This window comes from Papaver somniferum, chromosome 3, assembly GCF_003573695.1.
Source record: "Papaver somniferum cultivar HN1 chromosome 3, ASM357369v1, whole genome shotgun sequence".
Taxonomy (NCBI): domain Eukaryota; kingdom Viridiplantae; phylum Streptophyta; class Magnoliopsida; order Ranunculales; family Papaveraceae; genus Papaver; species Papaver somniferum.
In genome coordinates, this window is record NC_039360.1 from 178,199,860 (window position 1) to 178,226,837 (window position 26,978).

General features: G+C 36.0%; 1 protein-coding gene across 1 annotated transcript; it reads left to right on the forward strand.

Moving 5' to 3' along the window:
• Positions 1-206: 206 nt before the first annotated feature.
• LOC113358143 (DNA replication licensing factor MCM7-like) lies at positions 207-5,436 on the forward strand. Its single transcript, XM_026601669.1, has 15 exons — positions 207-411; positions 494-561; positions 671-730; positions 827-1,050; positions 1,584-1,767; positions 1,870-1,992; positions 2,143-2,232; positions 2,469-2,611; positions 2,813-2,990; positions 3,308-3,499; positions 3,849-4,021; positions 4,178-4,381; positions 4,491-4,656; positions 4,747-4,968; positions 5,068-5,436. Exons 1-15 carry the CDS (start codon positions 378-380, stop codon positions 5,170-5,172), a joined length of 2,166 nt encoding a protein of 721 aa, XP_026457454.1. The 5' UTR covers positions 207-377; the 3' UTR covers positions 5,173-5,436.
• The last annotated feature ends 21,542 nt before the right edge of the window (positions 5,437-26,978 follow it).

Here is a 26,978-nt window from a genome sequence, read left to right on the forward strand (position 1 = left end):
TTAAAGATGAACAAATACATTGATATGAAGTTGTGTAGAAAATATCCATGAATAGAATCCGTGCAGGAAATATGCACAGCTAGAAAGTAGAATGTGTGCAGGAAATGTTCACAATTGTTTCAGGGCAGAATTTGCATAATTATTTCTATGACCCAAGACCAAAAGAGTAAGACACCTGTTTTCTACGTTAGGATTTACCAACATCAGCGGCAGCGATATACCAATCTCCAGTTTCCCGCCATTTCCCCTTCTATTTCCCGCCAAATTCTTTCTAACATTCTTCCCTCCTCCCTCCTTCACCATATTTTCTTCTTCCACATCTCTGTGTCTCTCCCTCTCTCTCTCACTCTACCGATCTCTCCACACTCGACGAAATCATGTCGAAGGGTTTTGATTTACAAACAGACAAAGGTAACACTCTTTCTTTTTCTTCTCACGAGTTGGCTCGGCCGAGTTAGGGTTTTGATTTCTAACAAGATTTTCTCATTTTCAGACCTAGCGAAGGATTTTCTAACAAACTTTGCTGATATCAATGGAGAAGCCAAATACATGAGCATTCTTGTAAGTATAAGAAAACACTTATTATCAAAATCTTAACTTCTTTGTTTCAGTTTGGCCGTATTGATTTTATTTTTTTACCCTAAACCCTAATTTCTTATGAAATTTCCAGCAAGAGGTAGCTAACAGGAAGATACGAGCAGTACAGATTGAACTTGAGGATCTCCTCGATGTATGCTTCTCTTTAATTTTCACTTCCATTCTCAAAGTTGAAAACCCCTAGTTTTGGATTTTTGAGGAAGTTTTGATTTTGTGTTATTTTGTCTAGTACAAGGATTTGGATGAGGAGTTTTTTGGAAGGGTTACTGAGAATACTCGACGATATCTTGGTGTTTTCGCTGATGCCATTGATGAGCTTATTCCAGAAGCTACAGAAGCATTTACAGAGGATGATAATGATATCTTGATGACTCAAAGAGCTGCTGATGGAAATGAAAATGCTGATTCTGCTGATCCTCATCAAAGGATGCCAAAGGAGATTAAACGTTCCTTGTGAGTTGATAGAGAAACTCTTCTTTTACGTGCCCGTTTGAAACTTTTCATATACATTGAAATTGCTTATGTTAACTAACACCATAACACTCTACCACCACTACTCATGCCTCCCACCACCACCAACACATGTGCTACTGCCTACCACATACACCACTATCACCCACCGGGCACACGCCTCCAACACCCGCCAGCATTGCGGTGGTGGTAGTAGTGTGTGTGTGTGTGGTGTTGCAGTGGTGGGTGATGAGTTGCGTTGTGGTATTGTTGCTTGGTGGTGGTGTTAGTGGCATGCGTAGTGGCGGTAGTGGCTTGTATGGGAGCTACTTGGACACAAGTTCTGTAGTATCTATGAATCTAAAATCAGCTACGGCTCTTGTTAAACTGTTTAAACATTAAGCTGGTTTTGTTAGGAAATGTCAAATGGTCATTTTGGAACCTTATTGTTTTATCTTTTTAATGCTACCTTATTGTTTCTTGCTTTGGTAATTGACTCTGGTATCTTCCTTTATGCGTTTTCTCATGAAATGCAGTGAAGTTTATATAAAAGCATCTTGTAAGGGTCAGGCAAGGCCATTTACTATAAGAGAGGTTAAAGCTTCAAATATCGGCCAGCTTGTAAGGATTTCTGGCATTGTAACTCGATGTTCGGATGTTAAGCCTTTGATGCAGGTAGCTGTTTATACATGTGAAGAATGTGGTTTTGAAATCTACCAGGTAACAAATTTATTTTGCCTTCATAGAATTTCTAGAAACTTTTCATCCAATAATGAGAGGTTTAGCTTATATTTAACTTATTTTTGTGATGTACAAACACAGGAAGTAACTGCTCGAATATTCATGCCCCTATTTGAGTGCCCATCTGAGCGTTGTAAAATAAACAATGCAAAAGGGAACCTCATCCTTCAGCTCAGAGCTTCAAAATTCTTAAGGTTTCAAGAGGTAATTTCATTTAACAATTGCTATTGAGATTTTCATCTGTTGGTTTGTGAAGGATTCTGAAGAGATTGTACTAGTACTTAATATCCTTTCTATAAGGCTTTATTAGTTGCTTTTCCTTACGACTCAAGTGTACTACTGATGCTATTGCAGGCAAAAATTCAAGAATTATCTGAGCATGTCCCAAAGGGTCATATACCAAGGACAATGACGGTTCATTTTAGAGGGGAGCTTACAAGGAAGGTGAGTTAAAGTTCTGATAACTGCAGTGGATTGAATCTCCTACATGGAAAATTTTCTCGAGCATTTGAGACATTTTGATATCTGTTATTTTTTGGTTGTTTATATCTGGCTTCCTAAAATAGTCTTTAAAATGTATTTGAAACTTTTGAAGTGGACAAATGCGCTTGTTCACCTCTAGTTGGGGATGCTAATGTATCATTTTTGTTTTCGGGTTGTCGTTACTCGTACTTGACCAGGTGGCTCCAGGAGATGTCATTGAGTTATCAGGGATTTTCCTCCCCATTCCTTATACAGGCTTTAGAGCAATGCGAGCGGGTTTGGTTGCAGATACGTACTTGGAGGCTATGTCTGTTTCACATTACAAAAAAAAATATGAAGAGTAAGTAATATTCATGCATAAATAAACGTGTCTAGCAGCAAGTTAGTAAAATTGATTCTGCATTGTTGTCCTGCATTCCATATTCTCATCAGCTTCTTGATAAGGAACCATCTTAATATGCTTGTTGGGAGGATAGCTCTCAAGAGACCACCAGAAAGAAATTCAGAAAATTCTTGTATTAATGAGTTCGTTAATCTTCAGGTATAAATTAGAAGGAGATGAGGAGGAGCAAATTGCAAACTTAGCTGAGGACGGCGACATCTATAACAAGTTAGCTAGGTCGCTAGCTCCTGAGATTTTTGGCCACGAGGATGTAAAGAAGGCTCTTCTTCTTCTCCTTGTTGGTGCTCCTCACAGGCAATTGAAGGACGGAATGAAGGTAAAGCTTAAAATGCACATTAATGCCATTAGGCTATTTCTTAATGGTATGAGTTGATGAATTGCTTGTGTTTGGAGCTGTGATCAGCTAAGAGTCGAGTTAAACTGCTTTGCCTTTTCAGTTCTCAATCCCAATAAGGCTCAGCAGCCTTTAAATAGCCATAAGTGCTACGGTCTCTCTTTCTTTGTTCATTTATTATTCCCAATCTCATGCTTTCACTAATTATTACTTAAAAGATTAATTATCTGTCAAAAAGCAAAATATATCTTGCTCTTATTAGATTTGATTGTTTTGTTTAATATATTAATGGAATGCAGATAAGAGGTGACCTACATATTTGTTTAATGGGAGATCCTGGTGTTGCAAAAAGTCAACTTCTGAAGCATATAATAAGTGTAGCACCCAGAGGAGTGTACACAACAGGTAAAGGAAGCAGTGGTGTTGGTCTAACTGCTGCTGTTATGAAAGATCCTGTCACAAATGAGATGGTTCTTGAAGGAGGAGCCCTGGTGAGAAACCGAACATAAAATCACCATATATATTATTGAATAAATCTGTAATGGCATATCTACAACAACTCTGCAAAGTGGTTTACGTACTTGCTCATCCATTACCAGGCTCTTCATGACATACACAACACTTTGCATGCCATGTTCATTGGTGAACCCTTTATCATCTGGATTCCGTTAAACTTTTATTAGCTTATATACTAAAGCTGCAGATGCTGCTATTATAACTGCTGATTATTTGTTAGGAAGAAATAGGGTAGTCAATCAATTGGTATGAAGGTTTCATCTTGAGTTAACCTGTTTGTCCTGTGGATATGTGATTTAACTAGGTATCATTTCTGTGTTGCAGGTCCTCGCTGATATGGGTATATGTGCTATTGATGAGTTTGACAAAATGGATGACTCAGACAGGACTGCGATTCATGAAGTAATGGAACAGCAGACTGTGAGCATTGCAAAGGCTGGTATCACTACTTCTCTCAATGCAAGAACTGCAGTTCTTGCTGCGGCAAATCCTGCCTGGTACATCCCTAATTTGATACCCAAGGATTTTTCTTACTGCTGAGATGAAATTATTCCTTCAGTTGTAGACTAGTTACTATAGTCTATATAGAATGCTGTTCTTTAAGAGCTAAGCTTATCAGCTTTGATGACCGTATTTGGTTTTTCTGTTTGTAGGGGAAGATATGATCTACGAAGAACGCCAGCAGAGAATATCAATCTTCCTCCTGCCTTGCTATCTCGTTTTGATCTCTTATGGCTAATTCTAGATCGAGCTGATATGGATAGTGACCTTGAAATGGCTAGGCATGTTGTCTATGTGCACCAGCATAGTAAATCTCCTGCTCTGGGGTTCGCTCCACTCGATGCATCTGTTCTTAGGTAGTTCTTCATCATTAAACCAAACATACAAGCATATGTTTCTTACCAGATTGCCCATATACTTTGTACGATGTTCATGTGTGTTTGTCTTTTTATTCTTGGTTACCAGAGCATATATCTCTGCTGCTAGAAAAATTTGCCCTCACGTTCCAAAAGAGCTGGAGGAGTACATTGCGACTGTCTACTCTAGTATCAGACAAGATGAGGCTAAATCAAATGCTCCTCATTCCTACACCACTATAAGAACTCTACTAAGCATTATAAGGCTTTCCACTGTAAGTCTTGTGTTTTTCTTCTTTTACTTTCCATTGGTTTTGGTTTACTTCGTTACTGAGTTGAACTTAAAAATGATTATTGGATTATAGGCACTGGCAAGGCTTAGATTCTCTGAAGTCTTGGCTCAGAGCGATGTGGATGAGGCACTGAGGTTGATGCAGATGTCTAAATTTTCTCTATATTCTGAGGATCGTCAGAAATCTGGTCTGGATGCTATTTCTGACATATATTCAGTTCTGCGGGATGAAGCTGCAAGGATGAAGAAGATGGATGTGAGCTATGCTCATGCACTCAATTGGATATCCAGAAAGGTTAGTTTGATGTTTTCTAGAATGTTTGAGAAGATTTGGTTTAAGGGAAGCTACCATTGTATGAAATCTAACTGGTGCTGTCTGTATGTGTTTGAACAGGGATACACTGAAGCTCAGCTGAAGGAGTGTCTGGAGGAATATGCAGCTCTGAATGTGTGGCAGATCCATCCCAACACATTTGACATTCGCTTTATTGATGCTTGATAATTTATTTCTGTTGCTGTAAATGATATGCATTAACAGGTCTCGTCATGTTATATTCAATAGGCTGTGCTCGCCTGAAATTTTACATTACTGGTGAATTACTACTGAATCTCTTTATCATTAAGGATTTCATTAGGACGGTAACATTAGTGTTTGTGACATGTTGAACCTCAGCTGTATGGAGTTGAAGTGTAACCAGACTCTCATCTTCTCTAATTTCCACCATGGTTAGCCAAGGTTTGTTAGTATGCAATTTTTTCCCTCTCAATGGTTAATGTCTCCATGTTCTGCTGTTAATGTTTGTTAATTTCCTGCTTGTGGGAGCAGGATCCATAATGGTGATGATTGTATATTTATATGAAATACATTCCAATTTAAGCGAGGGCACTAATCCAGTAAAACAAATCCCCCCGAAACTAAGGTTTCATATTTAATCCTAAACTATGGCAAGGGGAAAACCATTATAAAAAAATTCTAGTGCACCAAATAGGTGGGAATTAGGGGTGCACATACCCTACCCATACCCGCCAACCCTACCCTACCCGCCAGTTTTTTAACCTTATCCTATCCTATCCACTATTTGGCGGGTAGGGTGGCGGGTAAAGATTTTCTTAACCGCCAGTAAACGGGTAGGGTGAGGGTATAGGCCATATCCTACCCACCCTACCTAGGAGTGCACATACCCTACCCATACCCGCCAACCCTATCCTACCCGCCAGTTTTTTAACCGTATCCTACCCTATCCATTATTTGGCGGGTAGGGTGGCGGGTAAAGATTTTCTTAACCGCCGGTAAACGGGTAGGGTGGCGGATATAGGCCATATCCTACCCACCCTACCCGTTGTGCAGCCCTAGTGGGAATTATTACCAAAATTGTGAATATTGATCTCTTAATAAATGATGTTTGGAAAAATGTGAATAGTTTTTTTGAATCTTTTTTGAATCTAAACATCTTTTAAAAGAGATGACTCATACTTTTTTTGTCTTTAATCCCCAAAATAAACAATCCTTCTAGTCCCTCTAAGTATAGACCCATTTCATTGTGTAATTCTAATTACAAAATCCAAAATTATTGTAAATAGAATGAAACAATTGTTAAGTAAAATGATAAGTCCTTTCCGGGATGCTTATGTTCATAATAGGAATATCCATGACAATATCATTTTGCTTATGAATTGGTTCACACAATGAAAAGGAAGAGGGAAAAAGATAAATGGGGAGTCATGGGCCTTAAACTAGACATGTCTAAGGCCTTTGACAGAATGTAATGGTCATTCCTTAGGGATATTCTTAAAGCTTTTGGTTTCTCCGAGCATTGGTGTGATTTAATACATCAGTGCATTAGCACCACTAGCATATCTATTATGTTAAATGGATCCCTATGCAAATCTTATAGAACAACAAGGGGTCTGAGACAAGGAGATCCCTTGTCTCCATACCTATTTATCATTTGCATGGAATCTTTCTCTAGGTACCTCATTCATGCCAAAAAGAATAGCCTTATTCATGGTCTAAAAGGTTACTAAAGATGCTCCGAGTATTAGCCATCTACTTTTGGCAGATGATTGCCCCATTTTTGCAAAAGCTTCACATGTTGAAGCAGGTAACTTATTGAGCTTGATCAAGGACTTTAGCATTGCCTCAGGTAAGGTGATTAACCTCCAGAAATCTGGTTGTTTTTTTTTGGTAACAATGTTCACCCTGATCATGTTGTTTCTCTTATCCATGACTTAAATGTTAAGAAGATTGTTCTAAATGAAAAATACCTAGGCATTCCTCTTTTCATAACTAGGTCGAAAACAGATTCATCTAACTATTTAATGATCACTTTGATAAAAGAGTAGCTAATTGGAAAGGGAAGTATTTTAATCAGGCCGGTAGGTCAGTGATGGTTCAAAATGTGCTAAAATATTCTCCTATTTATCACATGAACACCTTTACAATTCCTGACAATATTATTAATAGCATGGAGTTCTCCCAAAGAGACTTTTGCTGGGGTAAATCTAGACCTGGGGGTATGTACTTCAGAGGTTGGCCTAGGATATGTATTCATAAATATCAGGGTGGTCTGGGTTTTCGAAATCTTAAGCATGTCAACTAATCTCTTTTATCTAAAACTACCTGGAATTTTATTTTTAATCCTACTGCCATATGTGTGGTTATTGTCATATGTAAGTACTTTCATAATTGTCATCCACTCCACTAACCTAAGAAGGTTGATTGTTCTTGGGCATGGAGGAGTATATGTTGTGGTCTTGATTTCATATTGAATAACTCCATTTGGGAAGTTAGAGATGGTAAGAATATATCTGCATTTAGAGCTAAATGGATACCAAATGCTTGTGAGCCTATGTTTGTAGCTAATCCTAATATGGATCTTAATGTTTCTGATTTTATTGATGGAGACACTAAGACTTGGATTCCAGACCTTGTTACAGCTTTTTCACTCCCCGAAATACTAAAAATATTCTTGAAACTAGGATACCTCTTTCATGTAGTGATAGACTTATCTGGCCATACTCAAAGAATGGGTAGTTCTCTCAGCTTATAAACTCATCTCTGGACAAATTACTTACATGAATAATCCTCAAAGTACGAATCTTCTTTATAAGTCCGTATGGAGTCTCCCAATTTTGCCTAAGGTACAACTCTTTTGGAAGTGTCATGAGAATATTCTCCCTGCCAAATTCGTTGTTGCCAGGTTTGTAAATAGTCATGATTCATCTTGCAGTATGTGTAACTCAGGTCTTCTTGAAACCCCTGAACATATTATTATTCACTGCCCGTTTTCTTAGTCAGTATGGTCTCTAACCCCTTATGTAGATTTAATTGGGCAGGATAGTGATTCAAATATCAGTCTTCAAGATTGGTTAATAAAGTGGCTTTCTGACAATACCTTAAAAGATAAGGCTTGTGCTGTCATTTCAATTGCCGGGAGCATTTGGAAAGACATATGCTCCTTCACCTTCCAAGAGAAATCTTTAAATCATCATTCCACTACTAGACTAGCTCTTAAACTACTCCAAGACAGTGAGTTATATTTGACTAATGCCCATGTAACAATTAATCTAGGGATTGTAGAAGAAAGAAATTTATTTACAAATAATGACTGCTATATTATTTTCAGTGATGCATCTTTTGACAAGAATTGGTTTGGTTATGAATAATATTGCAGGTACATTCATTGGATGCAAAATCAAAGTAGAGTCTGTAAGGAATTTAGAGAAGACTGAAAGTCTGGCTCTATTGAATGCAGTAATATGGGAAAAGGAGAAAGGACTAAAGAAAATGTGCTTTGTTAGTGATGCAAAAACAGTTATTGATTCTCTTAATCTAAATAATTACCAAGTATTTTGGTATAATAGATCAGTCTTGGATGATTGTAAAACAATTAGTTTTGATTTTGTCAAGTTTGAATTTTTATGTAGGAACCATATTATTTTGGCTGATCAAGCAGCTAAGTTTAGTAAAAGGTCTAGAACCTCGGAGAATGGATCAGAAATATCCCTGAATTTCTTATCTCTACGGTGTAATCCTTCCTTCTTTTAATGAAATATTTTATTTAGCAAAAATAAAATATTACCAAAACTGGTCAGTCATACATATTTACTACCATTATTCCCCTTGTTATAGTTACTAGCTTGAAACCCGTGATACGTACCGGGATTGTAGGAATTTCTTTTATACTGTTGGTTCATGTCCATTGAGGCGGGGCTTCGCTCTGCACCCGTCTGAATGAGAGTTCTAATAAGCTATTACAAAATTACTATCCAGCAGATTGACAAATAACAATAAAAACTATGTAATTTAAATTTTTTATAATAATCAAATGCATAATACTATTATAATCTAAAAATCTCAATTCTACAACTCCCAATAGTTAAATGAAAAACCACACTCACTATACAGATGTATCAGTATCTGATATTAGAGATTTTAAAATAAAAAATACGATATTAATATAAATTAGATTGTCAACTCTAAATAGTGCACAACATATACAATGCTTCTCGTCAAAGAAGATTTAATCAAGGAAATGCACTGATGTATATTTCTTAAGAAATCATATTCTTGCATTAAGAATCAAGAGTGTTAGAGCATTGCTCGGTCGAACTCGTAAGCGTTGTTATCTCAAGCTTGTTTGTCAAGTTTAGTTGATCAAAACTATAAGTCATGATTTATAGTCTACTTATAGCTATACTCGGATTAGGATAGAATGCGTAGTTGAGCTTTATAGCTCACGACGTTCATCAATTGAAGACAAAGATCTACTGAAGAGAGCTTAGAGGAACTTCATCAACAAAAGGTATGTGGAGACTAAAACTTATCTATCACTCAGAAGTCTATTCTATTCTATCTCATAATGAGACTAAGTCTAGCTATATAGACTTTTACATTATACACATTTGATATTTCGAGCTGAGTTTAACTCGATTCTCTATTTCTCGAAATATGTGTTGGAAGCTTTTTGCTTTAGCTACGTTCATCATATTCTTGACGAGTTTAGTTGGAAATAATTTATTTGTTGGAAACTAAATAATAAGTCAAAAGATGATCATGTGAAAATTTCCTTGAAACATCCTACATGATTTGTATGAGACAATCATTTGATGTCGACTCGGAAAGTTTCGTATTGATCATTCAATCACTTGAAAATTACTTATAAGCTAATAGTTTGTGTGAGACAGCTATTGTCTTCTTCTAAGGATGTTTCAATGATTGAAATGGGAGTTTAGAACAATTAACCTTCGTCTGAATACAACACAGTATGCATATCAGTATGCAAACTGTTGTGGTATGATTCAGGTCCAGAAACCTTGTTTGCATACCTAGTATGTGAACGTTTTTAACTGTTAAAGTCCGAGAACCAAGTTTGCATACCAGTATGCGAACGGTTCTACCTGAGTTAAGGTCCGGGACAACAAAGTGCATACCCGTTTGCAAACTGCTGGACAAGATCAAAGTCCGGAAGCTATAGTTTGCGTACCTGTTTGCAAACTTAGTGGTTAAAGTTCTAAAATTGGTTAAGTATGTTTTCATACTCATGAACAAATGCATTTATGAATTAAGGAATACAATCTTTCCAGACCGTGGCTTAATGTTCATGAATTGATTCTTATGAACCAATCCGATTTTGATTCAATTGGTTCATATATATTTCTGTGAAATAGTGAACAATTGAACAACTCTATTTGAAACACAATTAGATTCATTTGATTATCTTTCATGATTGATTGATCATCATAGTTGATCTAGAAGTGTTATATGAATATGGTTATCACAAAAGTGTTCATATGACTAACTTCGGTTAACTATTATTGAGCCAACTCAATATACACGTTTACCCATATCTAAATGAAAATATATTTCATTTGTGTATATCAAGATAAGACCATCTAACAGGGATATATATTTCTTTGGTTTTAAGCAGACTTAGCTTGAATCTTAAATTAGGTTTTCATCTAACGGTGAATATTGCATGCTTTGTTACTAAGCTATCTTAGCTTTGATTGAAAGCAAACCCTGATTTGAAAGACTATATAAGAGAGAACTCTAGCAACTGGGAAACCTAATACCGACACTTTCCTGTGTCCTAGTTGCGACTAGAGTCGATTCTCCTTTAACCTAGGATTTTCCAAAACCATTATAGGTTGACAAATTGAAGACCTCACTTGGGATTCGTGGAGCCAGACCCAACTTTTTTTCTCTGTAATTGCGTGATATAATCTTACTTGTTCTATCTTATTGAGTTTTATCTTCTCTAAGATTTGCTCGAGATTTATCTCCGATAGGTAAGATATAAAAAGTAATCACAAAGCTCTTCGTCTCATTCTTTGTGATTCCACAATAACTTCTTCTACTACCATATAGTTAAGTTATTGTGAGGTGATTGATATTTCTAGGCTGCTCTTAGGGAGTATAAGACCGGATTATCAATTGGTTCCTGTTCACCTTGATTTATCAAATGACGGAACAAAAACTTCATAGGTACATCTGTAGGAGACAAATTTATCTATCAGAATAGACTTATCTGTGGGAGACAGATTTATTTATAAGTCTTCGACTTTGGGTCGTAACAAATCTTAGTTATGGGTGAGACCATCTAAGAGTATCAAGTGTGCAGAATCCGGCGTGGTTCAAGAGGCGTAAGGAACGCGACTGTACCTTAATCGGTGTGAGACTTGGATAGGGCTCAACTACATTCCAGTCCGAAGTTAACTTGTAGCAGGCTAGTGTCTTTAGCGGCTTAATACAGTATGATGTTCAAATCTGGATTAGGTCTCAGGGTTTTTTTGCATTTGTGGTTTCCTCGTTAACAAAACTTCTGTTGTCTGTGTTATTTTTTTTCGACATTATATTTGTTTATATAATTGAAATATCATAGGTTGTGCATAGTTCAATCAATTGGAAAATCCGACCTTGTTTGTTGGATAGTAATTAATTGGCACTTGGACATTGGTCTTTGGTACCTTCCAAGTTATTTCTCATATCAACCGGGCTCACTGATTTCTATCTGTTCGATTGTAGATTGTATTGAGAAATTGAGATACAACTCTTTGGTATATTTCTTGACTGAGCTTGCTTTATAAGCTGGTGCTCTCAGAATTATATTGGAGTTAGTCCATACATGTTTCCGAATGAATTATTGGGTATAGTTGTTGTACCCCCGCTTTTTCAAAGAGGCTAACTGAAAACCTATTTCCAGGCTCCAATTCCCTCTAGTTTAAATGAGATATTAGAGACACTAAAATCATAATATTAATATAAAATATATTTTCAACTCTAAATGTGAAAATAATAGAAAGTGCTTCCCATCAAAGAAGATGCAATCAAGGAAAGATGGAAAATAAATAATGGATCAACTAAGACCTCTCCGGGACTTGCTTAAGAATAAGAATATAAAATAGATTGTAACTCTAAAAAGTGCAAAACATAGGAAGTGTTTCCCGTCAAAGAAGATGTAATCAGTCAAATGCAATGATATATATTTCTTCAGAAATCAAAAAACAAAAACACGCAAAACCCCATCAAAATAAATAGAAAAAGAAAGCAAAAGACTCAATTTTCATCTTGTACGAACTAACAAACGTTTGAACTGCACGCTTAATTTGATGAGAACTCTACCCCTAATTTTTTTTCTCCGTTTGAACTTCGAACTGAGAAGCCACTACCTACTAAAGAAAAAAAAAAGTGAAATAGGTAAAAATAAGTGGAACTTTTAGAATAAAAAAATCTTGATTAGTCTCGTTATTTGTAAAGAATCCTTACCGGCATTATCATGATATACATCTTGATTAGTATCATTATTTTCAAACAATCCTCACATATGGTGTTTTACCTATTTGATTATGGGAATATCCAATTTATGGTTGCAAAAAAATAATTATAATAAAAATAAACCATTTTGTTGTAATTCTTTTAAGCACAACTGGAAGGTTAGAAATAAAAAATCTTCTCATTCACAACAGAACAAACAAACGAACAAACACAATTAATTTCATTATAGAACATGAGTTTTAAATTACGGTTACACGAAAATCACTTCATATAGACTATCTTGTTACAGGTTGAGAGTAAAAAACCAGTGCATTTGTAGGTAAGATACTTAAATATGTTTTTCGTTGACTTAGTTTATAGGTACCCGTAAAACAATTATAAGATGATTGCATGCACTATAGGGAATCACATTTGCAATGTCATGAAAAGTTTGAATGAAAAAAATGAAGGAAATTACATCCCACCTCTTTAGATTGTACAAAAATTGTGTTCCACTTTATTTGATTCTAATTTCAAAAAAAAAAAAATTAACACTGTGAAAATGCTCAACATTCTTCGTATTTTATTTGTATTTTGTTTTACTAATTCTATTTTTTCCTATAGTTTTCTTTTTCATTTTATATATATATATATCCATAGTTGGATGGATCACATCACTTGTTTCCCGTCTTTGTTGTTTCAAATTTCATTTTATTGTTAGCTTCCTTAATACGTCGTCCGACGTTCAAAGTAGACTAACCAACATGCTATTCTTGAACCCATACGTCAAGTGTAACGACGGAAATGTGTCTTTGTCATCTCCATTAATTGAAATAAATGTTGATAAGTCATGTTTCCATGGAGTTCATACAAAAGTGACAATGTTTAGACCGTTAGTTATTGTAGGAATCTTTTCATCAAACCAGAAAACTCTCGAGCTAACCCAATCGGATATCTCTTATCGACCGGTATTATCAGTATTATCATTTTAAAAACTGGTCTTACCATTTCGAAAATTCATTAAACAAATAATCAAATCAAATGAACCTAAAGAAAATGATCATAGAAACACAAACAACAACAAACAAAGATTCAGATAAAAAAGGGTATTCGTGTATTAAGTTATAGTATCTAAATGTATGTAGAACTCAACTCGACTGAATTTCCTACCTTTTTTTTTTTTTTTGATGCTAGGCATAGGCCCGTCCTGCCCCCTGGCAGCGTATCCACCGACTTACTCCCATTGAGAAAACTCGGCCCTCTTAAACCCATGTTAAAGTTAGTATAATTTACGATTGAGCGGAGACTCGAACCGCTGACCTCCTACTTGAGAGTCAGGCTCCTGGCCAACTGCACTAACCCCTGATGGTTGACTGAATTTCCTACTTCAACGAAAGAAAATTAGAAAATATTATCAATGATATCAATGGGCATTAACACTATCCGTTTATGTTTGATATTTCAACTTTTCATGAAATAGTTAATTGGAGGGAACTGTTCTTTAAACCTCCCTAGTCATGTTCCTTTTCGCAGGTCTTTTTTTGTTTTCTTGTTGGTAATCGCTGGTTGTTTTTGTTCTAGCGATTGGCTGCTTTTTAGCATGCTCTCCTTTTTCTATATTTTTCTTTACCGAGCAAAAAAAAAAAAAAAAAAGAAAAAAAAAAGTGTTGACGGGTGAAAACGATTTGCTGTTTTTTTAGGAAAGCAGAGACTCGAACGTGCGTGCGGAGACTCCTCGACCGAGAAAATTACCTAAACCTTTTTCAAACAGATGCACTGCACGGGAGTGCTTTGAGTTCGAGAGATCAATCTGTAGGACTCCGGCCTAAACCAAGAAAATGGTCGTTCCAGAGTCAATTCGGTCACAAAGAGGGATCTGTAGGAGGGAAACTGAGAAGTGTGTGAGATCAATGATGATCAAGGATTGGGAATGTATTGAAGGTTTCTGCAAGTTTTGTGAGCAGTTGAGTTCAGATGAGATAATTTCCGATCGATTGAGTGATAATTTCTTGTTGGTCGAAATTGTTGTTTTACCAGATGATTCTTGGTTGTTCAATCGTGGATTGAGAAACTTATTTATATTGCAAGAACAATAGACACATTGATCCCAGTTAGTGTGATGGTTGCTGGAGTGAAAGAGTGGGAAATCATGGTTAAACCAGTTCCATCTCGTGCGGAGACTTGGTTGATTTTCCATCCACTACTTTGTTAACTTCCTCAACCGCTTGCACGACTTACTCACATTTCTCATCGTGGGTGTACACTTGTGTCGTAGGATGCCAGACCAAAATCCCAGTGATTATCCCCCATGTGACGTGATTGATATCTCATGAATGTGGAGTCTGCAAGGCAGACGTGTATATAATTAGTCATTTGTTGACTTGACTTAGACGATAAGTCTTAGCCTTGATAAGTCGAGCATAATGAAGGAATGTGGTATACTCTGACTCTCATGGATTGAGCATAAGGTGCCTGCTGGGACACAATGATGGAAAGGCATTGAGTCTTGATGAATTATAATATATCATTTTACCAGTCGAGGTAATAATCATATTTTGATAATTTGGCTCGAGCGTCCGATGAGATTGCTCAATCAAAGACTTATTTTGATACGTTGAGTATTCGACAGGAAATTAAGGATATTGCTGAATTATACAGAATGCTCATTTCTGATCTAATGTATCATGAGTGATCGAATGACAAAGTAGGAATCATAAATATTGGATGGTTGTCCGTTCGAACCATGTTGCTCAGTCGAGAAAAAATGTTGGTAACAGGACCAAATATTGAATATAAATTAGAATATTGATTGTTGGATCAATATAATTCTCGAATGTTGATAGTTGAATCAACATGAGGAATATTGCTCGGTCGAGCAATTGATAGTTGAATCAATGAGTTATGCACCCAGTTGATCGTGTATTTTGCTAACTGAAGCAATTTAGTGTTATAGATGAGCAAAATAAATATTGCTAGTTTAAGTAAATATTGCTCGATTCATGAATTATTGGTAACGAAACCAAATAAAATATTAATTTAAAATACTGTTAGCCGGACCGAATATTTTATCATTAATTAGGATGTTGATTGCTAGATCAAAATAAAATTATTAGTGTTTGAACCTGCTCAGAATTATGGTTTGCAAAACATTTGGTTTGAAACTCTAATTTTGATCAATTGTCGATCAATTGATGATTTACTGAAAATCAACCAAATGAGTGAGAGAGGGGCCGACTACATGGGATGATGTGCCGACCATGTAGCGCCTAGGTGCTCGAATGATCATGCACCAAAGTCCTTTGTAGGCCAGTTGGTGAAAGGATGGTTAAATACTCGTTTAGTCATTATTAAAAATAGTGCTTGTCTGAGCATTATGTAGTAAAACCTAATAATGGAGAGAGGAGGGACCGACCAAGGGGTATGAAACCGACCCTGGTGGTCTTGGGACCAACTGATGATCGATTGATCAAATTCCAAGTTGTTTGGAAAGAGTTTGAACCCAATATGAACTATGGAAAATTAATTAGGTCAAAATCATAAGAGAATGTAGGACCGGATTCTGTAAGCCAAGGGGCCGACCTTGGTCGGTCAAGGTGGCATGCCCGTGTCACCATATTGTCCGTGGCTCAATCCTGAGAGTTTTGGTATTTTCTTGTACGCGTTCGAGAAATATTTTGGATTTTCAGAAGAGTTTGATCTTGACTGAAACTCTCGATTTTGCTTGAATGAGCAAGTAGAGCTTTGCTCCTGCGACCAATATTTTGAGAATATTAAAATAAATAATATTTTAATATTTTCCGTGAGAAGCCAGGATGGTCGTGTGACCATATGACTTTTTGTTTTTTGATAGTTTGAGCAATATTTGAGAAATATGGAAAAATTAGGTTTTTGCTCAAACGTAGGAGTTTCATGAGCAAGGGAGTTGGTGCCCAGCTTGTTGCTCGGCTACCCTCCTCCGACATGTAAAAAAACACCTTTTTATGTGTGTGTTTTTTTAATGGCCCCTGGTGACTATTGTTTTTATAATAATAATAAAATAAGTATTGTCGCCCGACTACCTACCAAAAAATAAAAAAAATAAGTGTTGTTTTTCTTATGTAATAAGTCCTTCGAGGATGATTCTTTTTTTAATTAGATTTAAAAATAAATTAAAAAAATAATAAAATAAGGAATTGGCGAGGTGTGGGACCGGTCGCGAACAAGGCATGGTCGTTCGGCCCGGGTACCCGGTCCCGTGCACCCGGTCCCGTGCACCCGATCCCGTGCGCTTCCCTATTTTATATTATTATTTTCATCATTTTAGGAAATATGGAGAAATTATGAGTTTTTCTCAAACGAGGAAGTTTGCTCAAACAAGGGGTTTTCAAGAGACAAGAAAAATAATAAAATAAGTTAGAAAAATAAAATAAAGGGAGAGGCGGGACCGGCCGACTGGTGGACCCGGTCCCTGCACCTCTTTTATTTTTATCTTATCTTATTTTCCTTCCTATTTTGCATAGGTTCCCTCGTTCGTCCATATTTTTGAATGCTCGTTTATGCATTTGGGTGCTTACTCATGCATATTTGGGTGCTCGTTCGTTCATTATTGTGAAGTAAACTCACAACATTTTCTCGGGGCTTACTCGGTGGTGGCACAGATGCCCAAACAGTGAATATCTATTACTAATTCATGGAATTAAGATGAGAATAAGCCATGAAACGGAGTAATGAGACAAATTGATTACCTATTACTAATTCATGAAATTCGGCACGGAATAAGCCATGAAACAGAGTAATGAGATGAAATAGATTATTTTTCTAGGAATTCAATTGATGAATGTTGTGCTAGAAATTAATATGTGAATTGCTCTATACTAGCACGCAATATGTCTATGAGCATTATATTTATTCGAGAATCGAGGTATAAGATGAGAAAGGCATCATACTCGTTCTGAATGTTGATTCTGCATAGTCAGGGAACAATGTGGCATCCTAGTACGTTAGCGCTTTATACTAGCATGAAATATGTCCAGGAGCCGTCTAATCATTAAGAGATTCTATACATACACATTCTATATAGTCAGGGAACAATGTGGCATCCTGAAGACGTTAACGCTATATACTAGCATGCAATATGTCTAGGACCCGTCCAATCATTTCGATTATATGTAGAAGTGTTGATGAAATATGCGAAGTGTCGAAAAGCTCAGTTGAGAGACTTTATGAATAACATATTCATTCAGACCTCTGAGAGGGTGTACGCTCAGTCAGAGATTGTGAAATGAGCTTTCACGAATCCTAAAATATGAGTTTCACATAGTGTCTAAAGCCGTGTCAGAAACATGCAAGATCATGATTTTATGCTTTTAACCTTTGTCGAAAATCCACCATCAACAAAAATATTTTGAGTAAAATCATTGACAATAAATTTTGGTTGATCAAAGACACTTTAAATTATTTATATCAAGTTAATCAGTTCAACTCATTCTATTTTTTTTTCTAAATTAAAATTATGTTGAAACTGTAAAATAGTGCATACCAATTTTATAGAGCAAAATAGTGCATAATTATTTAAATTTTTTTTCAATTTAATTTAGCTTAAAAAACTTCCGCCTAGTCGATATACTAAGAAAAACAGTATGCTAAATGTAGCTTTTATACAAATTCATGTTTTCTTCCTACGAATATTGTCTCGACGACCCTCTTGCAATATATCATAACCTACAACAACAATTTAATGAATCAGGTTGAAAGATGCAGATCGAAGCTTCGGTTTAGGTTACCATGTTGATTGCTATTATTTAATTCGAGCAAAGACAATGGGTTTCTAATCAGTTCGACTAAAATTGCAAAATAAATCATGAATTTTTCATTTCAACTATTATCAAAATGTCGATCACAGTATAAGACATCCCCATTAAAATTGTAAAAGAAATCATGAACTTATGATTATTTTGCTTCCGATCCTTGCATGATATACATCTTGAAATACACTGATCAGCATAAATGCTCTCTTCATTTGTCTACATTACTTACTTATCCGTACTCCAAGCACATAATTTTTAAAATTGTAGATGAATGTAATTACTAAATCACTAATGAATACATGGGGAAAAAACAATTAATTAAATGTACCATGTCTTAGTAACATTAAATATACTTCAATTATAAGAAAAAAAAGCATATATGAGTCATTTGTGTTGAAATAGTAAGCCCACCCCACCAACTCAATAAGCATGTCCACAATCACTACGCAAACATTATATTAACCATCTTCTAAAATCGCACCCAAATTCAATCATTGTCGTACAAACCATAGCATAATACTCGTTGTTTAGTTTAACTTAAAAGATCCACGTGGAAGAAAATGTTATTTTTCTGGTATTATACCTCGTTCGTCCAATATGACTTCGGTTTTTTCCTCAATTTGAAATAATCTGCAACGTGGTTAAGTAAATATGAGTGTACGGAACGGTAATTCAGCTCTAATTAGATGACTATACTTCTTGAATTTGTCTTTATGATATGTATTTTAATTTCAAAACAGGAAAAAGATATGCTTGTCATTTCTTAGTAATAGAGTTTAGCATATAAACTACAATACATTGTCGAAGAAGCAATAATGCATGAGAATAACAAAAAAGAAAGAAGCAAAATTAACTTACTAATGAGGATTTCATGTGACCTTCAAACAGAATAGGAATACGACAATACAAAATTTATATTTGATCAACTAAAAAGTGAAAACTGAACCTCTTGTTAACCCTGCAACCAGATCAAAATCACGTATTGTTTCCATGGTAATTTATGGCGGTAGACCAGGTAGCATCAATCAAAGTTATGCAAATTGTGGAGCCTTCAGAATCAAGATTCTGCATATAAATTTATGTAGATTTTTGAAGAAGCAATAATGACATGAGAATAACAAAAAAAAAAAAAAAAAAAAACAAAAACAAAATCAATTATAACAAATATTACTTTATGAATGATGTTTGAGAAACGACACTGTTATTTCACCGGCAATGTACAACATTGCCCGACGACTACCAGTTAGCCATCTTAAGACTTTTTAAAAAGAATTCCCTACTACACGAATAATATTTCTTAGTAAGAAATAAAGTTTCGAGTAATTCACCTTTATATCACAAAAGCAATTGATATAAGATAACAAAGATAGTAAAGTATAAAAAAGGTAAAGGCAAAGTTGTTGTAAGCGAACAATGAAGTCGTATAAAAAGCAAATAGATTACATCAATTACAACAACGTATTATATCAAAACTCTCCATTTTTCTTTCTGTATAAATTATTATATCAAAATTTTCATCTATTTTCTTTATTATTTATATATGCACCAAACCCTTCTTACCCATATTTACTCCACTAAAAATAACTCAGTTTTAGATTACAGGAGAAAAAGTTACAACACTGCACCGTGCCTTATCATAGTCATCAATGCGTTCGACGACTTATACTTGTGTAGATGGTGGATTTTCGACAAAGGCTAAAATCGTAAAACCATAATTATACATGCTCCTGATCCAGCAATCATATGAGTATTGAGGCTCATGTCTCTCATCGAAGCATGAAAGCTCATGCCGCAAGAACCTCTGACTGAGAATACTGTCTCTCAGAGTATATGTAGATGTGTAGTCTCTCAGCTGAGGGGCAACGAGATATCTCATAAATACTGAGAAATTTCGGTATATATTTCTATAGAGAATCAAACGATTCACGGATCCTAGACAACTTGCCTGCTAGTATAGAGCAATAACGTCTTCAGGATGTAACAATGTTTTCCCTGACTATATAAAAGAAATATGACGCTTCAACAAGCTCATATTACTCGATTCTCAGATAATTAATACTCTTAGACAACATTCCTGCTAGTATAGAGCCATCAATTAATTATCTCTAATCCTTAAATTCATTAACTGAATATTCAGAAATATTCTACGTTCTTCATAATATTTCATTACTTCAATTCGTGGTTCTTCCCAGCAGAATTCCATGGGTTAGTGATAAATATTCAACGTACGGGCTATCGAGTAAGCCCCGACAAAAATGGTTCAAGTGTACTCAGCAATAATGCACTAACGAGCACCTGAATGCACGAACGAGCATTCCATAATACGAAGGAACGATGAACCTATGCAAAATAGGAAGAAAAAATAAAAATAAAATATTAGCTAAGGCACTAAGGGACTGGGCCCATCGGCCAGCCCGTCAGGCCGTGGCCTGTCCCACGCCTAATTTTATATTTTATTATATTTTATTATTTTTCCTTGATCTCATGAAAATCCTTTCATTTGAACAAATATCCTTCATTTTAAGGAAACTCCTCAGTTTCATGGTGTTTCCTCGGTATCAAGGAAATAATAAAAATTAGGAAAGGTGTCGCGGGACCGAGCTCACTAGCCGGACGGTCATGCCCTAGTTGTGGCCGGTCCCACACCTTGCATTCCTTATTATATTATTATTATTTCCTTCATCCCATGAAATTCCTTGGTTTCATGATATTTCCTTCACATCAAGGAAAAGATATAAAATTAGGGAAGACTCAGGGGACCGGGCCCTAGCCGGCTGACCATGCCCTAGTCGTGGTCGGTCCCACACGCCCCTTATTCTATTATTATTAATTATCATTATTTCCTTCATCTCATGGAAACTCCTTCACTTTAAGGAAAATTCCTTTATTTCAACAAACTCCTTGATTTCATGGTATTTTCCTAAAATCATGAAAAATAATATAAAATAAGGAAAAGTGATATGGGACCGGGCTTATTGGCCGGCTGACCGCAGTCGTATGCGTCAAAAATAAATTACTTTCTCACAACTCAAAATAAATAATATAGCAAGGGTAAGAAAGGATCGTTTCCACAGAGAGGACTAGGTTGTCAATATGTTATGGTTTCCTATATAAAACAATGGGGATTTTCTGATTTTTATATAAACTAAAAGTAAAATAAAAGCAAACAAAACAATAAAGCACGCAAATCAAGGATGAGAAAATATTGGATAAAGGTTTCATCTTCTTTAGCAAACAAGTTTTGAATGTATGATTAGAATTCGTAATTAATCTCGTTATCATCAAGAGCCATGGAATACCTTAATGCAAGAATACTCCGTAAATTTCCTAAGTCATCATCACACACATTAGAGCTGCATATGTGAATTCTACCTAAAGAATAACCTAACGCCTTGCGCTAATTAAGTTCAATTCCTAGGAGCATTAAGTTTAAGAAATAGGCTAGTCAATGCAATTGTCATACATTGCGTATGACAATTCGGACAAAGGTCAATTTCTACATATGATTACAAGAGTGTATCACTACAAACCGTAATCATATCATGCTACTCGTATTCAAGGTTATCGCTCGATGATGAACCCTAAAATAGCTATAGATATGGATGTATGTTCAATAAATTCTAGACTCAACCAAACAAACATTCAATCATATTGCAATACATCAATCATGCAATTATTATACGCAGTAGAAATCAAACGATAATATTGAGAGAAAACTAATTCATAAAAATCATAACTTGGTTGCAAAATCCAACTACATCTTCAACCAATAATAAAATCAATTAGCTCATATTCATGGAGTTCATAACAAGAAGGAAGAGAAAACCTATCATGTTTCTAAACCCTAGAACAAAGTAGAAGACTCCCTAATGGAGATATCTAGGTTTAGAGAAAGAGTTTTTTATTTATATGCTTCTCCCATTCCAAAAGGATACTCTTTTCCAAAATTAGGTCTTCTCAAAATCCATCTCCAAGTGGTCCACCAAGCCCATGTGTGAGAAATCTGTCTCTGAAATTTTAGGTCCAAAACTGGTCGCCGAATTGTTGACGTCATCGCCGAAATATGACCAGAATTGTCGCCGCCGATCACCTGAGATTCTTCACCGCCGAAAGAATATTCTGTCACCATTCTGTTAAAGTTAACGGTCTTTCTGGTCAGACCGTCAGTCAACGGGTCAAGGCAGAGAGTGAGTTAACCACCGAGTCAGCATCTTACTCGGCTAACTGGTCTTACTCAGCTGAGTTGGCTCGGTCATCGGCCGGTATGAAAATCCGACAGAGTTTTGTTTATTTGTGGGCATTACTCAGGCCGAATTCAGGCCGTTCTCTTCTTCACATCCCTGCACAATTCCTAAACATACATCTACCATTCAACACAGTTTTGAGAACCCATTATTCCGAGTTCTACTTTGAGCTATTTTCCTGCATCATTAGAAACATCAGAGGCTTCAATTTCATCACTTCCTCATCTTCTTCTCTGCATTTCAGTGGTTTAATCTTTCACAGAAAACCCATCTCAGTTCGGTTGCTTTGCCTCTCAACAGCACCACCAACACATTGATCTTCTCTCTGTCTAACAACAACAACTTCAACCACCAAACCCTCAAATTCCATCTCTGATTCAATATCTCAAACATCAACCCATGAAAATCGACATCAAATGGAACCCAAACTCCATTTTTCTACAACTGAATCAAGATACCTTCACCCAAATCACCACCAGTTCGATTTTCTATCAACCCAACAACTCAGCAACAACATCTCTCTGCCATTAACCCATCTAATGTCTCGAATTCATCTCAATAACAACATCTTTACAGATCGAACCCATTCTCAGATTCAAATCAAAACCCTTATTCTCAAATCTTCTTCTCTCGGCTGTCTGCAACCCAACCTAGCCTCATACCCATTAAATCTTTCTTCTCGGACAATTTTAGCAACAAAACTTGACGAGAACCCACTTTAATTTTCGATCTGATTCTTCTCTGGATTCAGAGAAACTGAAATCTGATGAATGAGAGAAAAGTTGTCTCTCATGTAGGGTTATGAGGTGGTTGGATTTGGTACACCCCAGCGATAAGATCCACCAACATAATGGGTGCCCTGAGTAACTTCATGGGTGCCTTTAACATCCCCTCTTTTAAAATAAAACTGGCTCCCCCTTAACCGCAGCTGGACTCCTAACATCACCTTCTCATACAATGACCGGTTTCTCCTTCTACTTCGTAATAAGCCAATTTCTTCTTCTTTTGCTCCATATGACTCCAAAACGCCTAAAAGCTCAAAACAAACGTAAAATACATAATTCACACGAAAAATAGCAAAGAAAGCATAATTAATATATAATAAATCTAGGTGTTTATGACACCTATAAGATTCCCCCACACTTAGACTTTGCTAGTCCTCGAGCAAATCAAACAAAATAATTCTAAAAGATACATATAACTCCGTCTCGCCGAGGATACGGTTACTCTTAACATGAATAACAGGCCTTTAAACCCCTAGGTGTCCCTAGTGGACGAGTTACAGTCTCGTGAAGGTTTACGAGAGGTCTACCTACAAAACCTTTTCTTCCAAAATCCAGCTACTTGTGACAATTTAATGACACTAAACATTTTTATTCGATGGCATACAATCAATGATTACAAGATGAAGTACCCACTTTCAAATCCAATTCATAAATTAGTAATACAGTTTTATCAGAAAGTTGGACACAACCACAATACTCGGAATCGAATCAACCACAATCACATGAAAAGATTAAGAAGATGGATATAGAAAGTAGATGATGGCGAACTGTTGACTAAGGTGAACGATGTTTCCCATATCTTTCTGAAGGTCACTGCCAAAACAAACCTAAAAATCCTATTGGATTGAGTTACTGGTCTGATTTTAATATCAACACAGCTGGCGTATACAAGGGAACCAGCGGTCGACAAACTTAATTCTAGATCAATTCACCGGCATATACAAGGGAACCAGTAATCGATTTTATTCAACACAATATATTTTTTTTTGAGAGACATCATGATTGGATCTTGTGGATCCAAGCGCATGTTTCTTGCCAGCAGATTACATGATATTTCCCTTGGATCCTGTACTCCACGCTTTCTTAGGCGACGGAGACAGGGAGAACACACACATATTGCTTTATCCAATTGTCATATTTATTCCTTTGGGTCAATTGGTCGTTTTTTTTTTATTTTTTTTGTAGTAACTCAATCACTCTATTTCATCCTAGCAGTGATAACAATTCGATGTTCGTGCCCCACCAATTCACTTAGAAAAATAATAGATAAATATGGAAAAATAAAAATAGAACGTGATATGGTGACGACTCCGAGACATGGTGAGAACTAACATGTAGTTTATTGTTATATTTTGTTCGTTTTCATATGAATAGACTCTACTAATGGGTTCCTCAACTCCTACAACCACGATGTTTCCATTAGTGTAAGGAACAAGTTTCTAGACTTTCTCTTCTTTTCTTTTTAGTTTTTCTACTTTTTTTTTAAAGGGAAAGCTAACAAGGCTAAAAACTTTACATGAGAACACTCCCCCACACTTAAACTTTACATTGTCCTCAATGTAAATTGAATCGTCCAAAGAAAGTCAATGTGGGAAATTCACAACATGATATATATACACAATAAATAAATAAAATAAAATGCATAATAAAAAACTCATACTCCAACTCATAGCTATTGTTGAACAATAGAGGATAAACACTAAACAAGCTATTTAGTTGGCATCTAATCTCAACTCAGCCAATATATATACCTCATCGTCAAGAAAAAATTCCATCTACTTAGAAAGGCTAGTGTTTATTCTAAACTGTTCAAAAATCTCTAAAAGTTGGAGTTTTGATATGCAAATATCCAAAATAAGAAAATAAAGATAAAAGACTTGAGAAATAAAAAGATTGAGATAGATACACAAAACCAGTGGGTTGCCTCCCGCTTAACGCTTGGTTTAAAGTCGTCAGCCCGACTTGCAAGATGAATTCTCCATACACCAATAATCTGAAAAGTTGGGGATCCACCCATAGAACCTGTTTTGCAAACACTAGCTTCGCACAAATATTAGTAATATAAAACAGAAACGAAGTTATTAACCGGTAAAAGTTTCCCCCACACTTATTCTTGTCCACACTTGGAAGTGTATAAAGAATGTATAAGTCGGGTACTTCCACGGTTTCTTGTTCCAAAATCTGCATTGTTTGAGAATCAAGTATCTCTAATAGCGGAAATCGAGAAACAAAGTCATTCAACAATATTCTCGAAGCACAAACACTCAAACCAATAAGAGGTAAAGGAGAAGAAACAATAGGCAAAGGGTTAGAAAAACCTTGCACAATCTCTTGTATTACGGAATCCTCTTCATCCTTGAAAAATTCAAGTGAACTATTCACCTCTTGTATATCATGGTCCTCTATCAAACCTTGCAACCATTCTTCGTCCGTTTCTGCCTTAACCAAAATCTCGGCATCAACATCATCATTATAATTTTTTGCAAGCTCAATCGGGTCTTCCACAATATTGGTCATAACGGTCTCATTCTCAACATACTCCTCTTCGTTGTTCGGCACATACACTTTTGCGGATGCAATTCTGTCCATAAGGAATTTCTTTAGAACACTCATTGCATCATCCTCAAGCTCTACCTTTTGAATAGGTTCTTGATCATTATAAAGATCAAGGCTTGATTAAGCTACACTGTTGTCATCATATTCCTTTTCATCTTCACCTTGATCGCAAAAAGGCTCCATTGTACATTCCTTGGGGATGTCACCATAAATTGGTTCAAGCGATGTACTTTCATAGTCATCGTCACTATCATAGTTAACATATGATTGGCTACCACTTCCCAAAGATTGGTCTTTCGCAGAATTGTGCATGTCCTCTTTGTATTCTTCAATGCCTTGTCTTAAAATGGAAACACCTTTTTGAAGCTCTTGGAATGATCCATCCAAATTTTGAAAATAGTGTTCCATTTGTTGGAAAAGCTCGTTCGACAAGGAAAAAGTAGAATCACTTACTTCAGTATTGTTAGGCCAATTATCTTCCCTTTGAATGGGTGAATGATCATAACTACGATCAGAAATTGGGCCAAACATACTATTAGCACATTCGGTCGATGAAATTGGTTCCACGCTTGGTTGTCTACAAACTGACTCCATGCTGACCATAAATTGTTGCATCTCATCTACCAAACTCGAAGAAATATGAATAGGAGTACAACTAGTCTCCCCTCCTTGTGGTTGCTCACTTACATACCTACCATAAGAAGGTTGATATGTATGAGAATAACTCAAAGGGTACGTGGAATATTGACCATCACCAAAGGATTGATTTTGGTTGTATTCCCCGCAAGGGTGATAGTTGTCATCATTTTGTTGAGGTTGATAACCGTACCCATTGTTTCAATATGCTCCGTCCATAGTAATTGATACTTGAAACAAGAGTTCTCAAAACAAGGTTAAAAACCAGAAAATAAAAACAAAAACAAATAAAAAGCAAGACTAAAAACAAAAATAAGAAACCAAAAACAAATGACAACCGCTGCCTCCCCGGCGGCGACGCCAAAATTTGACCGCAGTCGTATGCGTCAAAAATAAATTACTTTCTCACAACTCAAAATAAATAATATAGCAAGGGTAAGAAAGGATCGTTCCCACAGAGAGGACTAGGTTGTCAATATGTTATGGTTTCCTATATAAAACAATGGGGATTTTCTGATTTTTATATAAACTAAAAGTAAAAT